The sequence below is a fragment of the Megalobrama amblycephala genome, linkage group LG11, assembly GCF_018812025.1.
Source record: "Megalobrama amblycephala isolate DHTTF-2021 linkage group LG11, ASM1881202v1, whole genome shotgun sequence".
Classification (NCBI taxonomy): domain Eukaryota; kingdom Metazoa; phylum Chordata; class Actinopteri; order Cypriniformes; family Xenocyprididae; genus Megalobrama; species Megalobrama amblycephala.
The window spans coordinates 32200817-32227029 of record NC_063054.1 but is presented as its reverse complement, the minus strand read 5'-3'; the positions used below and the strand labels follow the sequence as shown (position 1 = coordinate 32227029).

At 35.9% G+C, this 26213-nt stretch overlaps 1 protein-coding gene across 4 annotated transcripts in view; it reads left to right on the top strand.

Annotated features, from left to right (window-relative positions):
* Positions 1 to 26213, top strand: part of rcan2 (regulator of calcineurin 2) — a 101649-nt gene that overhangs the window by 64768 nt on the left and 10668 nt on the right. For all 4 annotated transcript variants that reach the window (XM_048207476.1, XM_048207478.1, XM_048207477.1 and 1 more), the window contains 2 exons: positions 7617 to 7790; positions 8883 to 9054. In XM_048207476.1, the coding sequence (XP_048063433.1) occupies positions 7617 to 7790; positions 8883 to 9054 (346 nt within the window). The remainder of the gene's footprint in view (positions 1 to 7616; positions 7791 to 8882; positions 9055 to 26213) is intronic.

The following is a 26213-nucleotide window of genomic DNA, read 5'->3' as shown; positions in this document are numbered from 1 at the left end:
ATACCAGCAGATTAACAGATGGTATCAATGTTAATTTCCACCACCTTAAATGAAGGCACTTAAAGCCAACTGCTGTTGCTGATTTTGAACGTGTTTCAAGGTGGTGGTAAATGAAGAGCAGACCTGTCGATTTGCTAATGTCCAATTTTATAGGCTCCTCTGAGTTCAAAAATAGAAAAATATAGAGTGGGGAAAGGAGAGGGGTGACTAGTCTGTGCCAAGGATAAAAAAAGAAAGCACAGCAATACACAGATTTCTATCCATTCTGTTGGGGCGAACACATACCCAGCTATCAATGGAGACAAAGTACCACTGATATTTTCTATGGAGAATTTGAGATGTTTCCCTCAGACTGCTGTCTTTCTTTGCACTTTCATGACTAGCCAACTTTACTCACAACTAACCATGTAGTTAAATGCTAAAAAGAAACCTTGACAATGCACCAACAGCTTCATAAAGAAATGCAACAATCTGTGCACAGATAATCTATTTGCAGTCAAAATGTTTTTTTCTTCAATATGCAATTTAAAATGACATAAAATTAGCTAGTTACACATACATATGTGTGTGTAAATGTGTGTGTGATTAATCTACTGAGAATGGAAAAACCACTACGCGCCAAAGTTCTGGTGTTTTAAATTTTTTTTTAAATATATCATTCCACAGATCCTTTTATGATTAGATAAAGTAACATTTTTAGAAAGCCAGTGGCAAAATATTCCACTGCACATAACCCTACATCCTCCTCCCTTCATCTTAGTGTCCATATTTGTAAAGGAATGTCATTTATTTCCACTACAAATAATTCGCTTTGAAATGTCCGCCGAGGGCTCTCAAAAAGGAACATAACACCATGTAACCCACTTTAATAAAGTACAGTCATACTTTATCTCCATCTGTTTAAAATATTAAGTCTATTTGTTTATCACTTTGTATATTTGGCCTCATATACTGAAGGCATAAAGTGATATTCATAAGTTACCTCAGTGTTTCCATTAGGGTTTATTTTCTAAACGCATTCCATGGCTGTGATGGCCAGCTGTTGTATATTTTTGGTGTTAATAATATAATAATCATTACTATTATTGCTCATACTTAGGGTTAGTGATTTGATCAACCCTAAGTGTTAACCTTCGGCTTGTAAATCATCCTCCACTGTGCTATGGACATGAATGAAATCTCAAATTGTGCAACATGTTTTTACTTTCCTAAGCAGTCAGGTTTTTGATTTTCGACATTATGACTCAAGAAATAAGGACCAGAATATCATTAATTAGCTCTTTTGACTATAAGCCAATAAGCAATGACAAGTAACACCCTTGAAATCACTTTGCAACCACATAGTAATATGCTAAAAACCCCATAGCAGCATGGGCAAGCACTACTCAAAATGTTAAAATCTAGTTCAAATTTGCTGTTGTATTATATTAGGCTTATTTGAATGTGTTATTTTAATTTTCATGTTCACACAGAATACGGTTGTCAGTCCTGTATTTGAGTCCTTAATACGGTTACGTTCACACACAGTAATGGTTATTTATGGGAGTGACAACTGCATTCTAACCGAACTCACACCCGTAAATGTTCAGGACTCACAACCCAGCAAACACTGAATGTTCCCCTAACATTAGTATTTGGTTCCCGTTTGGTTATTTTTTTGAGAACCAAATAATAACATTCCCAGAACGTTTCAGGGAGGTTATTTTTAAATAACCTAAAAATCACTTATACAGAATGTTCCCTAATGGTTATTTTTAGGTTATTATTTTGCAACCATAAAATAACATTCCAAGAATGTTGCAGGGTGCTTATTTTTGAATAACCTAAAAAATAATTTATATAGAACGTTTAATATAATGTTGATTATCAGCCTCCATACATCAATTTTCCATACCGCTTATACTATACTGGGTTGCAGGTGTGCTGGATGATTACTGACGTACATCAGAATATTGATATGGGAGCAAGGAGGTTATGGAACGTTTTGGGATTGTTAAATAATGTTAGGGGAATGTTAGAATAATGTTAAAGGAATGTTAGAATAACGTTAGGGGAACATTAGAATAATGTTAGAGGAACATTAAAATAATGTTATAATAACATTAGAATAACGTTAGGGGAATGTTAGAATAACGTCATAGAAATGTTAGAATAACGTTAGGGGAACATTAGAATAACATTAGAGGAACATTAAAATAAAGTTAGAATAACATTAGGGGAATGTTAGAAAAACGTTATAGGAATGTTAGGGGAACATTAGAATAATGTTAGAATAACGTTATAGTTATGTTGCAATGACATTAGGGGAATATTAGAATAACATCAGAGGAACATTAAAATAAAGTTATAATAACGTTAGGGGAATGTTAGAATAACGTTATAGGAATGTTAGGGGAATATTAGAATAATGTTAGAATAACGTTATAGTTATGTTGCAATGACATTAGGGGAATGTTAGAATAACATCAGAGGAACATTAAAATAAAGTTATAATAACGTTAGGGGAATGATAGAATAACGTCATAGAAACGTTAGAATAACGTTAGGGGAACATTAGAATAACATTAGAGGAACATTAAAATAAAGTTATAATAACGTTAGCGGAATGTTAGAAAAACGTTATAGGAATGTTAGGAGAACATTAGAATAATGTTAGAATAACGTTATAGTTATGTTGGAATGACATTAAGGGAATGTTAGAATAACATCAGAGGAACATTAAAATAAAGTTAGAATAACGTTAGGGGAATGTTAGAATAACGTTATAGGAATGTTAGGGGAACATTAGAATCATGTTAGAATAACATTATAGTTATGTTGCAATGACATTAGGGGAATGTTAGAATAACATCAGAGGAACATTAAAATAAAGTTAGAATAACGTTAGGGGAATGTTAGAATAACATCATAGAAACGTTAGAATAACGTTAGGGGAACATTAGAATAACATTAGAGGAACATTAAAATAAAGTTATAATAACGTTATAGGAATGTTAGGGGAACATTAGAATAATGTTAGAATAACGTTATAGTTATGTTGGAATGACATTAGGGGAATGTTAGAATAACATTAGAGGAACATTAAAATAAAGGTAGAATAACGTTATAGGAATGTTAGGGGAACATTAGAATAACGTTAGAATAACATTATAGTTATGTTGGAATGACATTAGGGGAATGTTAGAATAACATTAGAGGAACATTAAAATAACGTTATAGGAATGTCAGGGGACCATTAGAGGAACATTAAAATAACATTCTAAGAACATTATGGGAATATTAGAATAATGTTCTACAAACCATAAACTAACATTCTATTTCTGTTAAGAAAGCTTTTCTGGCAAACCAAAACAAACATTTAAAGAAAACATTCTGGGAACCAAAAACTTGCATTCTGGGAAGCAAAAATTGTTAGCTGGGAACCACATTCTCTGAAAATATATGAACGGAACCTGACTGGACAACTAGTTGTCTGTCAGAGTGCGAGAGAGCTGTTATGCTAAAGGGTTTTGTGTGCGAGGTTTCACTTTCAGTAACTTAAAGCTAAGGAGATGAGTTGTGTCATCTGAAGGTTTTAGATCCAGTCACTATTCTCCACCGGAGCCACTCCCAGCAGTTTTGTGTTCTATGATCGACTCAAATGCCGTGTCATGCGCGAGACGCTGCAAAGGATGTGAGATGCGAGTGCAATGTTTAAAGGTGTCCGGCTAGCACATGTTTGCATTGAAGCTGCTGTCGGTTAAGATTTGATGATGAACTCGCGGCACAATTGGACTCGACTCAGTTGTCATGTCAAAAGTGATACGATTTTTCAGTTTTATGGACATCGCCATCTTTGATATTACTTTGGTCACTGTTGCTATGGTTACTAGTAAGAGAATACGGACTTCACTCTCGTTGCACATTCATATTTGAGACGCTGCTATAAGTTGCTTTGTGAAGGGGACATTTCGAGACTCGCACCTGTAAGTAAATGCGTTTCCCAATACCAAAAACTGACAGTGTGAACGTAGCGTTTTACCACAGTATACTTTTGTGAACAAACCTAGATGTCCTTTACAGTACATTGTGCCACTGTACATTCAACTCATATTTGCAAAGCCATTTCTCACAGCAAAAATTAGCAGATGTCTGACTGGTTGACCAAGGGAGGCTAATTAAGCTAGTTAAGATGCCTGATAGGGACACCAGCATCCACAACACAACATATGCTGGTGACCAGCAGTGCTGTGACATTAGTAAATGATCTCATTTCAAGGTGCAGTGGATCAGACGAGTATGCTTTGATCTGCATTTCACACACCATCAAGTTCTTGTTCTATAATTAGCTCTGGATACACTTGACATCATGTAAAACTTCAGGGAAGTGCTGAGTCAGAAACCTGGAGTATAGAAAATGTGCACATATGCACTGCAGCTCTCTGATGGACTCATCTGGTGTCACCTGTCATTGCTGAGTCATTCAGAATCGGCCCAGCTGTCACTGCTGATACACACCTCGCGTCCTGACACACGGTGGACACGACACATCCACAGCTGTCATCTCTGGGGACGTTCACTCTTGGCTCTGAGATGAAGGAATATGCTAGAGGCTTCTCACAGATTGTGACAGGATACAAGGTGTTGTATCGACGCTGTGGAAGAAAACTGGCTCAGCTATCCATCTGTTTCTGCAGGAGAGTACCAGCGAACAGCTCTAATCTTTCATCTTTCTGTCTCTGGACATTTTTATAGAGCAATTTTTATTTCCTGATGCTAAAAGTGACATGTTTAGATTCTATGTGTTGGGAAGGATTGAGAAGAATCTCTAGTGACTGATAGTAAATGGTCATTTAGAAGACATCTTATCAAAAGCAACAAATTGTACACTTATCACAGAACAATCCCTTAAAGCAGGAAGTTACCTGAGACTAGCTGCAAAGTACAACAAATATGTTTGTCAAATATGTCTTTCATGTTGCTTGGGCCTCACAGTATGTTTCATATCTACCTTCCCATGTTAGGTATAAGTGTTTCACATTTTAGATTATTGTTTGTCATCGCACTGAAGTGTTTCACCAGCGGTTGGCTAGAATTTAAGGGCATATTTGAGGGTTTCATGTTGAATACCTATTTTTGGTGTACACATTAGCCTGACTTCCAAGTGCTTATGTGCAATGCCTTTAAAAGGCAAAGCAAACCTAACACTGAGACATTAACCATTTTAACAGGCCTCTGAAAATAATGCAATTAAATACCTCACTAAGCTGAACAATCAAATCAGGAATGTGATAGCCTACGCACATTTGATGCCATTCTTTTGGAAAATACTAATCGGTCTAAGGTGTTTCTATTCCAGCAATCCTGTTTCAGATGCTACTCTAAAGGAGTTTCGTAACAGCGTGTTTTTACTTATTTAGTAAGCTATTTTTCCTATCCCAGTTTATAAGTCATTCGTTAAACAGGAAGGTTTGCGTAACCTGCATTAAAACATTATTTTTGCAATATAAGTGACAGAAATTACACACTTGGACCTCTAAAATTAAATCATTAGAGGTCTTATAAATCAATAATAAATTATAATGAGTCATAAAAAAATATACGCATAAAGTTTTAAAGGGATAGTCCATTCAAAAATGAAAATTGTCATAATTTGCTCATCCTCATGTTGTTCTAAACCTGTGACTCTTTCTTTTGTGGAACACAAAAGATTAACATTTGAAGAATTTTAGGGTAAAAACAACATGGGACCCCACTGACTTTCATTCTGTGGACATTTTTCAAAATACACTCACCTAAAGGATTATTAGGAACACCTTTTCAATTTCTCATTAATGCAATTATCTAATCAACCAATCACATGGCAGTTGCTTCAATGCATTTAGGGGTGTGGTTCTGGTCAAGACAATCTCCTGAACTGAATGTCAGAATGGGAAAGAAAGGTGATTTAAGCAATTTTGAGCGTGGAATGGTTGTTGGTGCCAGGCGGGCCGGTCTGAGTATTTCACAATCTGCTCAGTTACTGGGATTTTCACGCACAAACATTTCTAGGGTTTACAAAGAATGGTGTGAAAAGGGAAAAACATCCAGTATGCGGCAGTCCTGTGGGCGAAAATGCCTTGTTGATGCTAGAGGTCAGAGGAGAATGGGCCGACTGATTCAAGCTGATAGAAGAGCAACTTTGACTGAAATAACCACTCGTTACAACCGAGGTATGCAGCAAAGCATTTGTGAAGCCACAACACACACAACCTTGAGGCGGATGGGCTACAACAGCAGAAGACCCTACCGGGTACCACTCATCTCCACTACAAATAGGAAAAAGAGGCTACAATTTGCACGAGCTCACCAAAATTGGACAGTTGAAGACTGGAAAAATGTTGCCTGGTCTGATGAGTCTCGATTTCTGTTGAGACATTCAGACGGTAGAGTCAGAATTTGGCGTAAACAGAATGAGAACATGGGTCCATCATGCCTTGTTACCACTGTGCAGGCTGGTGGTGGTGGTGTAATGGTGTGGGGGATGTTTTCTTGGCACACTTTAGGCCCCTTAGTGCCAATTGGGCATCGTTTAAATGCCACGGCCTACCTGAGCATTGTTTCTGACCATGTCCATCCCTTTATGACCACCATGTACCCATCCTCTGATGGCTACTTCCAGCAGGATAATGCACCATGTCGCAAAGCTTGAATCATTTCAAATTGGTTTCTTGAACATGACAATGAGTTCACTGTACTAAAATGGCCCCCACAGTCACCAGATCTCAACCCAATAGAGCATCTTTGGGATGTGGTGGAACGGGAGCTTCGTGCCCTGGATGTGCATCCCACAAATCTCCATCAACTGCAAGATGCTATCCTATCAATATGGGCCAACATTTCTGAAGAATGCTTTCAGCACCTTGTTGAATCAATGCCACGTAGAATTAAGGCAGTTCTGAAGGCGAAAGGGGGTCAAACACAGTATTAGTATGGTGTTCCTAATAATCCTTTAGGTGAGTGTATCTTTTGTGTTCTACATAAAGAAGAACATCATGCAGGTTTGAATCAACATTAGACAGAATTTTCATTTTTGGGTGAACTATCCCTTTAAGTCCTCATGGTGAAGGTTAGAATACATCTGATTTGAGAAAATCCTCTCTTTAACACATTAGGCTGAGAGTGCTGAAGGTTACTCAGGCCCAGCAGGACTGATTACTGAACTGAGAGACATGAGAGACAAGCTGCAGATAGAATTGCTTTCATCAGTTCCTCTCCTGCCCAGGAAATGAATATAAAGTGTCATAACAGATTCAGCCAATCTGTCTCTCCAACAGGGTCCAATTTTGGCTGAGCTGATTGGATGTTTTGTGAGGCGTGCCTAGTCCAAAGACTGCTCTGTCTCATAAAGAATACAATGACGTTCATCCTGTCAGCAATATGCTGACATTAATCGCAATCATTCTCTCATGGCCGTGATAAGATTGATATTGGTGAAACAGGTCTTGCTTGTCTCTGGCACAGTAAAGAAGCATTCCTGCTTGACTTTCTCTGTCCTCTGTGAAGACATGAATTATTCATGATTTGACATTTGCCAGTGGACAGAATTGAAATATTCATCTCTTGTTAATATACCTTGTTTATTTGTTGTCTTTCAGGAAATGTTCGAGGCGCTCTTCCTTGCGTACGATGAGGGTGTGTCGTTCCAGCAGTTTAAGAGCTTCCGACGTGTAAGAATCAATTTCAGTAACCCCAAAGCAGCAGCCAGCGCTAGAATAGAGCTGCACGAGACACCTTTCAGAGGAAAGAAACTCAAACTCTACTTTGCCCAGGTGAGAAGTGGTAGTGACATGTAAAAGACAAACTAAGCATTGCCAAGTGATATTATGGTGTTTCTGCCAAAGTCTGAGTGGATTAAACAAAGTATATATCAACATCAACGTAATGATAGAACAATAGATAGATTCGATGTTCTGTGGACTCTAACCAATTCAATTCAAATTCAGTTTAAACTCATGAACTGAAAAAAATGAGAATTGTCATCATTTACTCACCCTCATGTCGTTCCACACGCGTAAGACTTTAGTACATCTTCAGAACACAAATGAAGATGTTTTTGATGAAATCTGAGAGATTTCTGTCCCTTCATTGACAGTCCATGCAACTACCACTTTGACGCTTCAAAACGTTCATAAAGATTTCGTAAAACTAATCCATATGAATTGAGAGGTTTAGTCCAAATTTTCTGAAGATACACGATCGCTTTATATGATGAACAGATTAAATTTAGGATTTTATTCACATAAAAACTGTCATCAACACAAACATCAGTTATGGTAAGTGGAAGCTCAAGCATGCTTGTTTGACGTGCGAGAACCAATGAGGTACATTCTTGCACGTCAGGCAGGTTTGGTTGAGCTTCTGTTTATGTTCGCTGATCAATGTTCATAAAGTATGTGAATAAAAGCCTAAATTAAATCTGTTCATCATATAAAGCGTTTGTGTCTCTTCAGAAAATTTGGACTTAACCACTCAAATCATATGGACTAGTGTTATGATCTCTTTATGAACTTTTTGAAGCATCAAAGTGGTAGTTGCTTAGACTGTCAATGGAGGGACAGAGAGCTCTCAGATTTGATTAAAAATATCTTCATTTGTGTTCTGAAGATGAACGAAAGTCTTAAAGGTTAGGAACGACATGAGGGTGAGTAAATGATGACAGAATTAAAATTTTTGAGTGAACCCTTTACATTTTGCCTAATCTTGGTGTATAGAATGCTGAAGTCCTCAGATTTCAAACATGTAACACATATTTGCTAATGGATACTTGAGAAACATCTGGTTAGATCTCACCATCAAGTGTTCTAGTCAGGTCTTTTGTTCGACTGCATCTTGACCGGACTAACACACCCTCTGGCTTTCAGGTGCAGAACCCAGCATCCGAAGGAGACAATTTGCACCTGGCTCCTCCCCAGCCTTCAAAACAGTTCCTCATCTCCCCTCCTGGCTCACCTCCAGTCGGCTGGCAACAGATTGACGAGGCCAAACCGGTTATTAACTACGACCTGCTGTATGCAGTTGCCAAGCTTGGTCCAGGTCAGTGGCAACTCGCCAGTATTCTCTCTCAATCTTTGTCTTGTGGTATCATTATCTCAGTCCATTATGTGCTGGTATGGAAGGTCTACACCTGAACTCTTAAAGGGGTCATGAACTACTTTGTTTTATTGTTTTATAATGTTTCATGGGGTGCACTTATAATGTTAGAATGATTTTTACATTAAAAAAAATAAAATTTTAGAAATAAAAGGCATTTTTCTTACCCTGATTTTAGCCCTCTAATTTGAACACCCTGTTTGAAGGGTTGTGTCTGCTGTGAGACTTCAGTGTAAATGCCCACTGCTGTGATTGGCTGACATCTTTGCATAAGAAATAGCTAATTATTACTCTCTATGTGGAACTCTCAAGAAAACTTTTAGCACGTTTTTACTATTACAGCTCTCAAGGTTAACTAATCATGAAAAGTGTTGATTATAGCATTATATTTAGATTGTGACATGAAAGGTTGCAGTGATGAACATTGTAGCCGATCACAGACATGTTGAGCGCATGAATGCAGCGATTTTGTCGTTGCAACTCGATTTCTACACTCTCACTCAAAACGAACAGTGCAAAATCGATGTAAATGAGAGATTTGTTGATTTTACAGGAGTTCGAGCACAAGTCAAGAACTCAGTCACTGATAAACTCGCACTGTTTGATTGACAGCTCCAGCGATTGTAAAGGGAGCGTTCTTTGATCGCTTTCTATATATAATTTAATCACAGTTTAAATAACAGATTATTTTCATCCTACTAAGAGAAAAAATGTGTACTTGACTGTTTAGTCACTGGTTTGATTTACTGAGATATAGACAAAGAATATCTGACTGTACATGAATCACTAATATCAGAAATCACTGGTCACAGATCAGGCATTAGATTACTGTCGAGTCCATATCGTAAAAGTCTGTTTGTCAGTGAAATGTACCGAATACAAATAAAGCCATTTTTATCTCTTGCTAGCTCTAGTAACCCAGCGTTAGGGTGTCTCCGTTACCTACTACATGGCATGCGTGATTTGGTGGGTGGGGCTAAATAGGCAGTGATGTAGAAGCAGGCGTTGATCTTCTTCTGTGGAGGCGGTGTTTAGCCACACTATTACATAATAAAGTGCCACATTACACAACCTGTCGTTTGGCAGACTTTTTAGTTTTTAGACTAACAAGAAACTTTTGAGTTCTGAAACAGGATGTTTTTATAATACAATGACCTCTTATGTATATCAAAAGATCAATGCAATGATTTCTCAGTTCATGACCCCTTTAAGTTCAGCCTTGTGTGCTATCACGTAGCATGCTACAAATCCTTATCCTCTCAAATCAAGCACATCCATTACTCACTCGGTTAGCCAATGTCTTAAATTGAGTCCTCTTCACTGCAGTGCAGGTGATTACTGTACGTCAACCATCCTGCTCCTAATCAATGCGTGCTCTTCTTCAGCCGACCTTCAAGGGAGTGTATGTGTGTGTGCGACTCCCACTGTGCCCTGATGAGTGGTTACTGTAGTCAGTGCTTGTGGAGCTGTAATGTGTTTTGATTAAAGCTGCCGTATAGGTGCTTCTGTTTATCTGGGTGTTTGACAGTGTAGACAGGGGGCTATGTTTGGTATGGACCACACACACTTACATACAGTGGGCCTGTGAGTGCCCTGCCTCTCCTGGGAACAGCTCAGCCATCTGGGAGTAAATAAGCACATTATAAAGCACCTCTGGGTGACCTTTTCAGTGTCTCTTTCCTGTTTCTGTGTATCTCCAGTTCCCAATTAACGGGCTACCATGAATTTTCTGTGGAGTTTTTTATAGCATCATGTATTAAAATAACAGATGAAGACAGTTCTTCCATAATGTTATGTAACTGTCAGGTTATCTATAAATCATCTTTGTCCTTGTGTTTCCATTGTCCACCACTACTTTACCCTTACGAAAAACACTGTGGTGGTCCTATGGTATGAAATGAAAATGAGTATTACCATCATGGTACTGTCCAATAAACCAAGAAATACAGGAAAAGCTTTACAATAAGGTTCTCTATGGTAATATTACATAATCCAATAGTTAATATGAACCAACATCAAACAGAATTTTAAAGCATTATTAATCTTAGTTCAAGTAATTTTCTACATTTAAAAAAAAAAAAAGTTATTTAATGTTATAAATTAACACTCAATAAATGCATCAACATGAATTAACAAGGAACAATATAGAGGTAATTAACATTACTCTTGATTTAATGAATGTAAAATATTGCTGTTCATTGTAATCTCATGAAACCTAATGGATTAATTAATGTTATACTATGGGACTGTTGAATGCTTGAACCTGATTGGTTGACGAACGTTCTAAGGTGTGCAGTTATTTTCAGGGAAACGCACAGTTAAAGTAGATCCAGGCAGGTCTTAACAGCATTACATGTCCATATCACTTTGCCAAATGATTTCAGTTATTTCAAAGGTCCTTACAACAGCAAAAGATCCAAAACTCACAACGATACTGACCAAGCAAATAAATATAGTAAACAATATAGGATAAAAACAACAAATTGTTCCATGTTTTTGCCACAAAATTGCATTTTATTATGTACAGAAAGCACAAAATCTCTTTCTCCCACACTCTCTCTCACTCAAATGTAACAGAAACCTGTTGTCAGTGTTGCTCTGACAATTTTATCAGTAAAATAGTTTAGCAACTTAAAAGCTACATGACATTTCTCACTAGCGAGGTAATAACAGTGCTGTTCTTGAAGCAGATAAACATACAGTTTTACTAGTAGTAGAGACGCCTCTGCCGAACACTGTTAGAGACACACAGACTAATTCACATGCTTAATCTCTCTCTCTCTCTCTCTCTGATAACTGCATTAATAACTGCATTAGTCTGCTATAAACGGCTCAAGTCTCCATTACTAGCTCTAAAATAATGCACACCAGAGGTGTAACTCTGCTTCGCATCGTGGCCGCATTACCAACTTTGGTGTGCATTATTTTCTAATAATCCAATGGCCCGTCATCAATTATTCCTTACTTAATGAATTAAAACTTATTGTAAAGTAGGACATACTGTATAATTTTGGCTAGTTTAAGGTTCATTTAACATTCATTGTGCATGCTACACTGCAAAAAAATCTTTTTTTTTGTTTTAATTGATTGTTTTTGAGTTGTTTTCTAGTAAAAATATCTAAAAAATCCTTTAAACAAAATAAATTTACTTTAGTTGCTTCTCTTCTGCATAAGTTTTTAAAATTGCATTGTAATGGATGTAGCGTCAGATCTTTTCTTCCATGTTGTAACACAGTACAGTCCAAAAGTTTGGATTTTTAATGTTTTTAAAAGAAGTTTCGTCTGCTCACCAAGGCTACATTTATTTAATTAAAAATACAGTAAAAAAACAGTAATATTGTGAAATATTATTACAATTTAAAATAACTGTTTTCTATTTGAATATATTTCACAAAGTTATTTATTCCTGTGATGGCAAAGCTGAATTTTCAGCATCATTACTCCAGTCTTCAGTGTCACATGATCCTTCAGAAATCATTCTAATATGCTGATCTGCTGCTCAAGAAACATTTAATGTGTACAATTGTACAAAATATTTGTGTACAATATTTTTTTTCAGGATTATTTGATGAATAGAAAGTTCAAAAGAACAGTGTTTATCTGAAATCTAATCTTTTGTAACATTATAAATGTCTTTACTGATTGATTTAATGCATCCTTGCTGAATAAAAGTATTCATTTCTTTCATTTCTTTTCAAAAAAATAAAAATGAAAATTCTTACTGACCCCAAACTTTTGAACGGTAGTGTATAATGCTACAGAAGCTTTGTATTTCAGATAAATGCTGTTCTTTTGAACTTTCTATTCATCAAGGAATCCTGAAAAAAAAAAAGTACACAACTGTTTTCAACATTGAAAATAATCATAAATGTTTCTTGAGCAGCAAATCAGCATATTAGAATGATTTCTGAAGGATCATGTGACACTGAAGACTGGAGTAACGATGCTGAAAATTCAGCTTTGCATCACAGGAATAAATTACTTTGTCAAATATATTTAAATAGTACACAGTTATTTTAAATTGTAATAATATTTCACAATATTACTGTTTTTTACTGTATTTTTAATTAAATAAATGTAGCCTTGGTGAGCAGACGAAACTTCTTTTAAAAACATTAAAAATCTTAGTGGTTCCAAACTTTTGGACTGTACTGTAGATCGGTGTAAAACGGATTATTGAAAAATAAAAAAAGGGACAGGGACTTGGTTCAATCCATTGATTTTTGATTGGATGGAGGCAGATCTGTATGTGAGTTTGCAGTCAATTGTAAGAAAGGGGCGGGGTTTAAGTGTACTAAATGATTGGAGAAGTCCAGCATATGTCACCAGAGAAAAGTCTGTTGTTTTAAATTTTAATTACAAGGTCAAAAAATAAATAAATACATAAAACACATGCATGGATGGATGAATCATTCATAAGTGTATTTTGTCTTAATGCACTGACAGATGTTTCCCATATTTTTAACTTGTTTACACTTAGCATCTTCTTGCTCTTTCTACACTAAGACAGAAGAGACTTGCTCTTACCAGATCAGTCATGTACAGTATAGTGCATCAGGATCTGCCATCATTGACTCTTGCCTCATGAATATCATTCCTTTCCATCAAAGCCATAGCATCAGGCTCATGTCAATGACCTTGTATAAACTAAATTTATGCTCTCTGCTGATTTCCAGTAATACCAGACAATCCCAGCCATCAGCTCAGAATTACTTTGAATCCATCAGCCTTTAGCCTGGATCTTTCCGAAATCAAGCCGAAAACACAACATTGTTACTGTCAGTCACTTTCACAGCTGTTTTAAAACTAAACAATCCATCCGAGAGACTTTTTTACCCATAAGAGTGCCATGCGGTTTCTCATAATGCGTCTAAATTTGTCAGTATTATATCACTCAGCCTGATCCATCTGCTGCCCTGGCAAGAGCATCATCGTCTTGTGTTCTCATCTAAGCAGCTGCTCTGCACATTCAGTCCATCTTGCCCCTTTTTGCAATCGAGCAGCTTTAGAGCATGTAGAGCACGTGAGTATATGACTGTACTCAGCCACAGGGAAACCAAGCCTCTCTGGTTGGCAGTACATCACTTATGGAACCAGGTCAATATTGAATGCCACCCTCTGTTTGTTTGGTCTATTTTTAACTGACAGTGTAAAAGGCGTTTGGGGATTATGGAGTAGGAACATTTGAATTATGCAACAGGGCTTGGCATTATGGACTCTCAGCCATCAAACCCCCAAGGGATCAATTTCAAAATTGCGTGAAAACATCCTGCTGAATTCTAAATCTCTCTCTCTCTCTCTGGCTCTCTCTAAATAACTACAGAGGATGTTTAAGCATAACTCTGTTTTAACCTATATTATTTATATAATATATGATGTGTAAACAAATGAGTCATAGCTTATCAGAGTGTTGAAACGCTTACTCTGTAGTTCAGACAAATACTTCACATACAGTTAAAAGCTTTTGCAGCTGTGATAATATATGAGTCACTGTGAGATGCAAGGCTAACATGCAGATGACACGCCGAGATCTAGGACAATGAGAGTCTCAGCTAAGATAACTCATTGTAGTAGGTAGACCAACATTGGTCTGGTTTCACACTCAACTTGATTCTATATGATTCATTCATGCATGTGAAATTCAGGCTCTACCATGGAAAAAGCGTAACGGTAGGGGTGTGACGATTACGCGTGAGGGTGAAATTAGCATAGAATATGCCACCGCTACATTTACATTGGCACCACCTCCACTGTCATTCTGGGTCTGCGCGACAGCTTTCACTTTACCAATTTTTCATAAAAACCGTGCCCCGTTTTTTAACTAAATTGCCAGTGTGAAAACACATTTAGATTGTAAAAAAAAAAAAAAAAAACTGCACTGGCAATGGGAGTCTATGGGTTTAAAATGTACATTTAAAGGTGCCATCGAACGTTTTTTTTTACAAGATGTAATATAAGTCTAAGGTGTCCCCTGAATGTGTCAAAATACAGCTCAAAATACCCCATAGATTTTTTTTAGTTAATTTTTTTAACTGCCTATTTTGGGGCATAATTAGAAATGCGGCAATTCAGGCTGCGGCCCCTTTAATTGCTCGCGCTTGCCTTAAACAGTGAATAAACAAAGTTTACACAGCTAATATAACCCTCAAAATGGATCTTTACAAAGTGTTCGTCATGCATGCTGCATGCATGTGTCGGATTATGTGAGTATTGTATTTATTTGCATGTTTACATTTGATTCTGAATGAATTTGAGGCTGTGGTCCGTGGCTAACGGCTAATGCTATTGGAGAGATTTATAAATAATGAAGTTGTGTTTATGAATTATACAAACTGCAAGTGTTTAATAATGAAAATAGCGACGGCTCTCTTGTCTCCGTGAATACAGTAAGAAACGATGGTAACTTTAACCACATTTGACAGTACATTTGCAACATGCTAACGAAACATTTAGAAAGACAGTTTACAAATATCACTAAAAATATCATGATATCATGGATCATGTCAGTTATTATCACTCCATCTGCCATTTTTCACTGTTGTCCTTGCTTGCTTACCTTGTCTGATGATTCAGCTGTGCACAGATCTAGATGTTAATACTGGCTGCCCTTGTCTAATGCCTCGATCATGAGCTGGCATATGCAAATATTGGGGGCGTACACCCCGACTGTTACGTAAGAGATTCGTTATATTGAGATTCGTTAAAATAATTTAATAAGGATTCATTTTTTAAATTAATAATTCAAACTTTTTTGTCAAAGCATTTAAATTATAAATGTAATCAATTATTTGAGTCAATTCATATATGACAACACTTGATAGCAAGACAAAAACATGCACAGTCCCAAGCCATTTGCCCTCAACTTGTGACATGAAGGCAACAGAGAGAAAAAATATAAGCAAAAAAAACATCTACTATAAAATAATAAAATATTTAAATATTAGTATATCTGAATGACAATGTCAATGGAAAAAGCAGGGGCCAACTGCTTATGCTAACCAGCCAAACCTTGATTTAGCTCACCATACAGCAACATGCTCGATGGAAAAATGCAGCTTAGCTTGCATATCACACTGTTTTACATCACAGTGACACATACAACACTTACTACTACACATATATATAAACATACACAGCAGTGCTAGATTTGTATCAAGTGGCCATATCCCCTCAGTGGCTGCTGGGAGGTTGTGTAAGAGAGTAATTCAGAGCTGCATAATTTCTGAGCAGGACATTGAAACGGCTTCACTTTTTTAGTGGTTTCACAACCTGTTCTTAGGTCAGCCAATCAGGATTGTTTACACATGTTTAGGGTGAAATGAGAAGCCACATACTGGTCCTAAAAATAATGTTTGTTAGTTTGTTTTTAAGCTCTGCTTATTGCATAATGCTGATAAAATGCTTGTGGTTGTGATTAATTTTGTGCTGATGGAAACCATTTAGACATTTATGCATTTGGCAGACGCTTTTATCCAAAGCGACTTACATTGCATTATACTACACATTTGTATTTGAGTATGTACAATCCCTGGGATCGAACCCATGACCTTGGCATTGCTAGTGCCATGCTCTAACCACTGAGCTACAGGAAACCACCTCTTTCATTTATTGAGGAAAGGATTTTTAGGACATTACAGTACTACCTGACAAAATACCACTACAAAAAAATGATAAGAAATTCTAATTTGTTGACGTTTTATTAATAATTACACATTGGCCCTGTTTACACCTGGTATTAAAAACTGTTTTCATCAATCGGATCACAAGTGGACGACGCTAAATACAGGTGTAAACGGGGTCTAAAACATTTCAAGCTTGTCCACTTTCGACCACATCCAAAGGTATCAAAGCGCATTTGACCGGATTGCTTTCGTGGTGTAGACACTCATGTGGTTGAATGCATTCGAACAACCAAAAAAGACCGCCTACTCTCCGACTACTGACCTAATGCACAAACATTATTGGAGGTGCGCTAGCCAGGTGGGATTTAAACTTTCGTTCCCTAAAGACCCAAGTTTGGTTTGAAGACGAAAAACGTACCAAGCACAATGTTCTCTCACCATTCCTGATTTCTAACACGCACTCACACCAGTTTTGCCGCTATCAAAGCAGAAACGAAAGCTGCTCTCTTTATGTTTTCCATCATCTCCTTTCGCGTTCATATGTAAATTGTGCAAGCTTATTTTGTCCATTAGATTGAAAGATCTGAAAAAGCCCATAGACCCTCCCCTCGAAGAGATGGATTGAAACACCAAGTGTAAACGGGAATGTGTTTACACTTCGATCGAATAAAATGCATCTTTTAATACCAGGTGTAAACAGGGCCATAAACATCATTCACTTGTCAGATTAGATTCCATCACATTTGTAAATTGAATGTGTCAAATATAAATTGACTGAGGATAAAACGTCACGTTTGAGTGTATGTATGCTTGCATAAAATCAATCTGAACTGAATTACAGGACTGGGAGATCACACTCCAGAGATTAAGCTGGGATTTTCTAACAATTAACTAATATACTAATCCTCTGCTTTAAATCCTAAAGTTACAACATTTAATGTCAATTAAGTGTGAATTTAGAGAACAGTACATTATTGTTATTGATTACCACTTAATTGCCTGACAGAGGAGTCTAAATGAAGAAAGAGCAGCACTGAACCGAGTGAAACAAGGCCTAGACGCAGTGGGAAAAGGCAAGCGTAAGGCATACTGAATTGCATAATTTGATTCAAATTCACCCAGGGCTGCAGCTAAAAAAGGGATGCATTTATCTAGATATTTTAATACTATTTTTTTATATTATTAGAGACTTCTGAGATGTTTGACTGATGACTTGAACAAATCTTTAAATCAGAATTATGAATGATTCACTAAATTGTCTTCACTGAAAGTTTAAATGAGAGATGCAAGATAATAGGGGTGTAACGGTACACAAATGACGGTTCGGTACGTACCTCTGTTTTGATATTAAGTTTCAGTATGGGTTCGGTACAGCAGGGTGAGAAAACAAAACCATTTTTTTCTCTTTTTTTATTAAACAATATTTTACTGAACCAACTGTGTGTCTCTGTCTTTAAATGTATTCAATTATAATTAAAATTTTCTTAAGGAGAAAAAATCTATCTCTGCTAATGCTGTAAACTATTAGGAAGTCCTCACTTGCACATTACTATAATAAAGGTTACAGTTAACAACAGAGCCCAAATAATTAAATTCAGTTGCTATTTATTTTTAGACAATCATCAACACTCAAATAATAATTAAAAAAAATTTATGTATTGTAAGCATGTAAATTACACAAGGCAGTTTTTGCATTAACTTCTGTTTCTCCAATTCGTTGTTGAAATATAATCGTTAACACAGTGGCTGTCATAACTTGTTTTCATGACGGATTTATTTAGGCCTTGCTTTAACTAACAGGTTAGGTAAAATATAATTAATATATAGGCTAATATAGTGCATTATTATTATTTAGCGAAACAGTTCATTTCTCTAGCAAACTAACAAGCAGTTGACACTGAATGGCTTTTCTGAGGTAAATGTAACAGTCTACTACATGACATATTGTTTACAAACTGTTTTACTGGCATCTTTCCGCAGTTGAAACACTAAGTTGTACTGTATCTTTCAACATATCTTCATGTTCATTCTGTTAGTGAAGAGAAAAGGATGATCACGTTCATGCGTGCTCCGACCTGCCGTTTGTCACGTCACATCAAAAATTATCAAAACGGCATTTATTGTTTGAATTTCGTGATTAAAATGGACAGAGTTTGAAAGATGACACTTTGTCTATTAACGAAAGTAAAAAACACAGAGGTTATTGGTGGTTAATGCTGGTTAAAAAATAGGTTAGGCTAAAAAGCGCGCCCCCTTCTGGATTGGAGTGTGGATCGCCTGTATTTGTCATCATACTGCATGAACCGAACCGTGACGTCTGTACCGTGACGGTTCGGGGCGAATACATGTACCGTTACACCCCTACAAGATAAGGCATGCTTGCAAAATGAATCTAATGAGTCTTTATTTAATAAACTAAATGATCAATTAAAAGGCATAAACTTTATTTTATATTGCCTACAAAATCTTCACAAATATTTCATGAATATTCAATATCCCAGCTAATAAAAATATGTTCTTAGAATGTTTTGCTAACATTCCCATTAAGTTATGAAAACTTTATTTCTGAATGTTTTTTAAATGTTGATAACGTCCAGTTTTTTTAATGTATAAAGAATGTTTTTTCTTGGTTTATGTGAACGTTAGAGGAAAATTCTATTCTATCATTTTCGAAATGTTATGAAAACGTTATTTCGGAATATTTTCAGAACATTCAAATTATTTATTTTTTACGTATTAAGAACATTTCTTTCTTGGTTTATGTGAACGTTAGAAGAATATTCCATTCTGTCATTTTGGAAATGTTGTGAAAACGTTATTTCGGAATATTTTCTCAACGTCCAAATTACTACTACTGTGTAGTAGTACACTAAACTGTGTTAGAGTCTCTGGGAAATACACAGTCCAAAACATGGAATCATAAAGAGCAAAGCTTACGTTTTCTAAGCCAAAAACACAACCCCACCAAGTTAAACAAGGGAAAAAAGAACTCAAGCTCAAACATACAACTAGACAAGCACATGAGTCAAATCTAATAAGACGTGGAAAACAACACAATAAGAAAAAAAGAAAACGCAACAAAATTGTTTTCTGTGTATATGAAGTGTTTCATGAAGTTTCATACACTGTCATTTTACAGTGATGCTTCAGGCTGAAGAGAAGCTATTCCTTATGCATGTGTCTTGTGACTTCATGTTCTCTTCAATTTTCTTTAATAATCAAACAAGTAGTAACATTTAAAACATTTAGCAAATATTAATAACATCATAAAGACGTTACGAGAATGTTGTTGAGAGAACGTTTTCTCTCAACATTATGAGAACATCAGTCAAGTAAAAATAACATCATAAAGACATTACAAGAACGTTGTTGAGAGAACGTTTTCTCTCAACATTATGAGAACATCAGTCAAGTAAAAATAACATCATAAAGACGTTACACGAACGTTGTTCAGAGAACGTTTTCTCTCAACATTATGAGAACATCAGTCAAGTAAAAATAACATCATAAAGACGTTACAAGAACATTGTTGAGTGAACGTTTTCTCTCAACATTGAGAACATCAGTCAAGTAAAAATAACATCATAAAGACGTTCCAAGAATATTGTTGAGTGAACGTTTTGTTTCAACATTATGAGAACATCAGTCAAGTAAAAATAACATCATAACGACGTTCCAAGAACGTTGTTGAGAGAATGTTTTCTCGCAACATTATGAGAACATCAGTCAAGTAAAAATAACATCATAAAGACGTTACACGAACGTTGTTCAGAGAACGTTTTCTCTCAACATTGAGAACATCAGTCAAGTAAAAATAACATCATAAAGACGTTCCAAGAACGTTGTTAAGAGAACGTTTTCTCTCAACATTATGAGAACATCAGTCAAGTAAAAATAACATCATAAAGACGTTACAAGAACGTTGTTGAGAGAACGTTTTCTCTCAACATTATGAGAACATCAGTCAAGTAAAAATAACATCATAAAGACGTTACAAGAACGTTGTTGAGAGAACGTTTTCTCTCAACATTATGAGAACATCAGTCAAGTAAAAATAACATCATAAAGACGTTACAAGAACGTTGTTGAGTGAACGTTTTCTCTCAACATTATGAGAACATCAGTCAAGTAAAAATAACATCATAAAGACGTTACAAGAACGTTGTTGAGAGAACGTTTTCTCTCAACATTATGAGAACATCAGTCAAGTAAAAATAACATCATAAAGACGTTACAAGAACGTTGTTGAGAGAACGTTTTCTCTCAACATTATGAGAACATCAGTCAAGTAAAAATAACATCATAACGACGTTCCAAGAACGTTGTTGAGAGAATGTTTTCTCGCAACATTATGAGAACATCAGTCAAGTAAAAATAACATCATAAAGACGTTACACGAACGTTGTTCAGAGAACGTTTTCTCTCAACATTGAGAACATCAGTCAAGTAAAAATAACATCATAAAGACGTTCCAAGAACGTTGTTAAGAGAACGTTTTCTCTCAACATTATGAGAACATCAGTCAAGTAAAAATAACATCATAAAGACGTTACACGAACGTTGTTCAGAGAACGTTTTCTCTCAACATTGAGAACATCAGTCAAGTAAAAATAACATCATAAAGACGTTACAAGAACGTTGTTCAGAGAACGTTTTCTCTCAACATTATGAGAACATCAGTCAAGTAAAAATAACATCATAAAGACGTTACACGAACGTTGTTCAGAGAACGTTTTCTCTCAACATTATGAGAACATCAGTCAAGTAAAAATAACATCATAAAGACGTTCCAAGAACGTTGTTGAGAGAACGTTTTCTCTCAACATTATGAGAACATCAGTCAAGTAAAAATAACATCATAAAGACGTTACACGAACGTTGTTCAGAGAACGTTTTCTCTCAACATTATGAGAACATCAGTCAAGTAAAAATAACATCATAAAGACGTTCCAAGAACGTTGTTAAGAGAACGTTTTCTCTCAACATTATGAGAACATCAGTCAAGTAAAAATAACATCATAAAGACGTTACACGAACGTTGTTCAGAGAACGTTTTCTCTCAACATTATGAGAACATCAGTCAAGTAAAAATAACATCATAACAACGTTCCAAGAATGTTGTTGAGAGAACGTTTTCTCTCAACATTGAGAACATCAGTCAAGTAAAAATAACATCATAACGACGTTCCAAGAACGTTGTTAAGAGAACGTTTTCTCTCAACATTATGAGAACATCAGTCAAGTAAAAATAACATCATAAAGACGTTACACGAACGTTGTTCAGAGAACGTTTTCTCTCAACATTATGAGAACATCAGTCAAGTAAAAATAACATCATAAAGACGTTACAAGAACGTTGTTGAGTGAACGTTTTCTCTCAACATTATGAGAACATCAGTCAAGTAAAAATAACATCATAAAGACATTACAAGAACGTTGTTGAGTGAACGTTTTCTCTCAACATTATGAGAACATCAGTCAAGTAAAAATAACATCATAAAGACATTACAAGAACGTTGTTGAGAGAACGTTTTCTCCCAACATTATGAGAACATCAGTCAAGTAAAAATAACATCATAAAGATGTTACAAGAACGTTGTTGAGAGAACGTTTTCTCTCAACATTATGAGAACATCAGTCAAGTAAAAATAACATCATAACGACGTTCCAAGAACGTTGTTAAGAGAACGTTTTCTCTCAACATTATGAGAACATCAGTCAAGTAAAAATAACATCATAAAGACGTTACACGAACGTTGTTCAGAGAACGTTTTCTCTCAACATTATGAGAACATCAGTCAAGTAAAAATAACATCATAAAGATGTTACACGAACGTTGTTCAGAGAACGTTTTCTCTCAACATTGAGAACATCAGTCAAGTAAAAATAACATCATAAAGACGTTCCAAGAACGTTGTTAAGAGAACGTTTTCTCTCAACATTGAGAACATCAGTCAAGTAAAAATAACATCATAAAGACGTTCCAAGAACGTTGTTAAGAGAACGTTTTCTCTCAACATTATGAGAACATCAGTCAAGTAAAAATAACATCATAAAGACGTTACACGAACGTTGTTCAGAGAACGTTTTCTCTCAACATTATGAGAACATCAGTCAAGTAAAAATAACATCATAAAGACGTTACAAGAACGTTGTTGAGTGAACGTTTTCTCTCAACATTATGAGAACATCAGTCAAGTAAAAATAACATCATAAAGACGTTACAAGAACGTTGTTGAGTGAACGTTTTCTCTCAACATTATGAGAACATCAGTCAAGTAAAAATAACATCATAACGACGTTCCAAGAACGTTGTTAAGAGAACGTTTTCTCTCAACATTATGAGAACATCAGTCAAGTAAAAATAACATCATAAAGATGTTACACGAACGTTGTTCAGAGAACGTTTTCTCTCAACATTGAGAACATCAGTCAAGTAAAAATAACATCATAAAGATGTTCCAAGAACGTTGTTAAGAGAACGTTTTCTCTCAACATTATGAGAACATCAGTCAAGTAAAAATAACATCATAAAGACGTTACACGAACGTTGTTCAGAGAACGTTTTCTCTCAACATTATGAGAACATCAGTCAATTAAAAATAACATCATAAAGACGTTACACGAACGTTGTTCAGAGAACGTTTTCTCTCAACATTGAGAACATCAGTCAAGTAAAAATAACATCATAAAGACGTTACAAGAACGTTGTTGAGTGAACGTTTTCTCTCAACATTATGAGAACATCAGTCAAGTAAAAATAACATCATAAAGACGTTACAAGAACGTTGTTGAGAGAACGTTTTCTCTCAACATTATGAGAACATCAGTCAAGTAAAAATAACATCATAAAGACGTTACAAGAACGTTGTTGAGAGAACGTTTTCTCTCAACATTATGAGAACATCAGTCAAGTAAAAATAACATCATAAAGACGTTACAAGAACGTTGTTGAGAGAACGTTTTCTCTCAACATTATGAGAACATCAGTCAAGTAAAAATAACATCATAAAGACGTTACACTAACGTTGTTGAGAGAACGTTTTCTCTCAACATTATGAGAACATCAGTCAAGTAAAAATAACATCATAACGACGTTCCAAGAACACTGTTGAGAGAACGTTTTCTCTCAACATTATGAGAACATCAGTCAAGTAAAAATAACATCATAAAGACGTTACAAGAACGTTGTTGAGAGAACGTTTTCTCTCAACATTATGAGAACATCAGTCAAGTAAAAATAACATCATAAAGACGTTACAAGAACGTTGTTGAGAGAACGTTTTCTCTCAACATTATGAGAACATCAGTCAAGTAAAAATAACATCATAAAGACGTTACAAGAACGTTGTTGAGAGAACGTTTTCTCTCAACATTATGAGAACATCAGTCAAGTAAAAATAACATCATAACGACGTTCCAAGAACGTTGTTGAGAGAACGTTTTCTCTCAACATTATGAGAACATCAGTCAAGTAAAAATAACATCATAAAGACGTTACAAGAACGTTGTTCAGAGAACGTTTTCTCTCAACATTATGAGAACATCAGTCAAGTAAAAATAACATCATAAAGACGTTACAAGAACGTTGTTGAGAGAACGTTTTCTCTCAACATTATGAGAACATCAGTCAAGTAAAAATAACATCATAAAGACGTTACAAGAACGTTGTTGAGAGAACGTTTTCTCTCAACATTATGAGAACATCAGTCAAGTAAAAATAACATCATAAAGACGTTACAAGAACGTTGTTCAGAGAACGTTTTCTCTCAACATTATGAGAACATCAGTCAAGTAAAAATAACATCATAAAGACGTTCCAAGAACGTTGTTGAGAGAACGTTTTCTCTCAACATTATGAGAACATCAGTCAAGTAAAAATAACATCATAAAGATGTTACAAGAATGCTGTTATGAGAACGTTTTCGCTCAACATGAGATCAGTCAAGTAAAAATAACATCATAAAGTAAGTAACATTATTTCAGGAACATTTTTTTTCTAACATTTATATAACTTTTACATAACGTTAGTGAAAGTTATGGAAACGTTCCCTGTTGGCTGGGATATGGCCCAGTCCTAATTTCAATATTAATTTTACCCAACAGGCCATTTGACTGAGATCTGTTTTGCTGCTTCAGTGAATTACAGCGTAAATCCGCGATGTGTTTTGTGCGCTGAGTTTCATTGCCTCAAACTTTTAGTTTTGACCTTGTCGGCCTATGAGGGGCTTCAGTCACAAAGCCGACGCATGTTAATAGCAATTGAATTGAAGCAATTAGGGAACAGAGGAGACAGTACAAACTGAGCAATCAACAGCACTCAAGTGGAACCATGTGGCAAGCTAAACAAACAGCCCATTCAGCCCAGGCACCTTGACTGTGTTACTGCTGTCGGATGGCAATAATGATTGTGGTTGTTGTGGAAGGAAGCTTTTTTCCATTGTTAGGCATGTGTTTCCATAGACAAGTGTCTGAGAAGCTGTGTTTCCACATGACCAGCACTGAAATTTTACAGTACAACAATACAAGCACACACTCCAGCTCATTAAAGCAAAATGCTTTTGTTGTTCCCTGCTCTGTTTACAAGGCGCATACCCAGCCGCTTCACCCTGAGAAAGCAAAAGCACTTAATGAAATATTCCTGCTGCATCTGTGGACGCTTAGATAACAGACCTGGAGCCAAGCATGTGGGGTGTACAGGGCCCAGAGAGGGTTCTTATAGCTACACAAAGCACAACAACTTTTAAAGTTTTCCTTGATCTTTTGACATATAAGAGGTCATTGTACTCTAAAAATATCCTATAAGTTTCAGAACTCAAACCTTCCTTGTTTGTCCAAACACAGCTTTTATTGAAACCAAGCTCAGGAAATGACTTGTTTCTGATTTTGTCACATTATTACATCATAGTGAGACGAAAGACCGCCTCTGCATAAGATAAACATCTACTTCTACATCGTCTCTTTAGCCCTGCCCACAGATTCGTGCATGAATAATTTAAAACAATCATAGCAGTGGGCGTTTACTTCTAAGACTTGAATGCGGCACGCCTATCAAAATTGAGTGTTCAAAAGATGGTCAAAAACAGGATGGAAAATTACTTCTAGAGGATGTTTTTTGATGTACAAATGTTGATAACATTATCAGAGAACATTATAAAATTTATATATATATATATATATATACCCTGCTAGAAATTTTACGTTCCCAGAACATTCTCAGAACATCCCCACTGGTGTTAAGGATGTTGTCTAGTAACATTCCCAGTACGTTCAGAGACGGTCACGATGTGGAGTTCTTTTAAGGTTTGGGGGACGTTATTTGGCGAACCTTCACAGAACATTCAAGACATTCTCTGAACGTTTAGGTAACAATATTTTATTCGGAAATGTTCTCAGAACATCCCTGCTGCCAAAAATTGATTTGAAAATTAGAGCTAAACTGACTAACAAAAGTGGCTGTTCAAACTAAAACTATTTTCT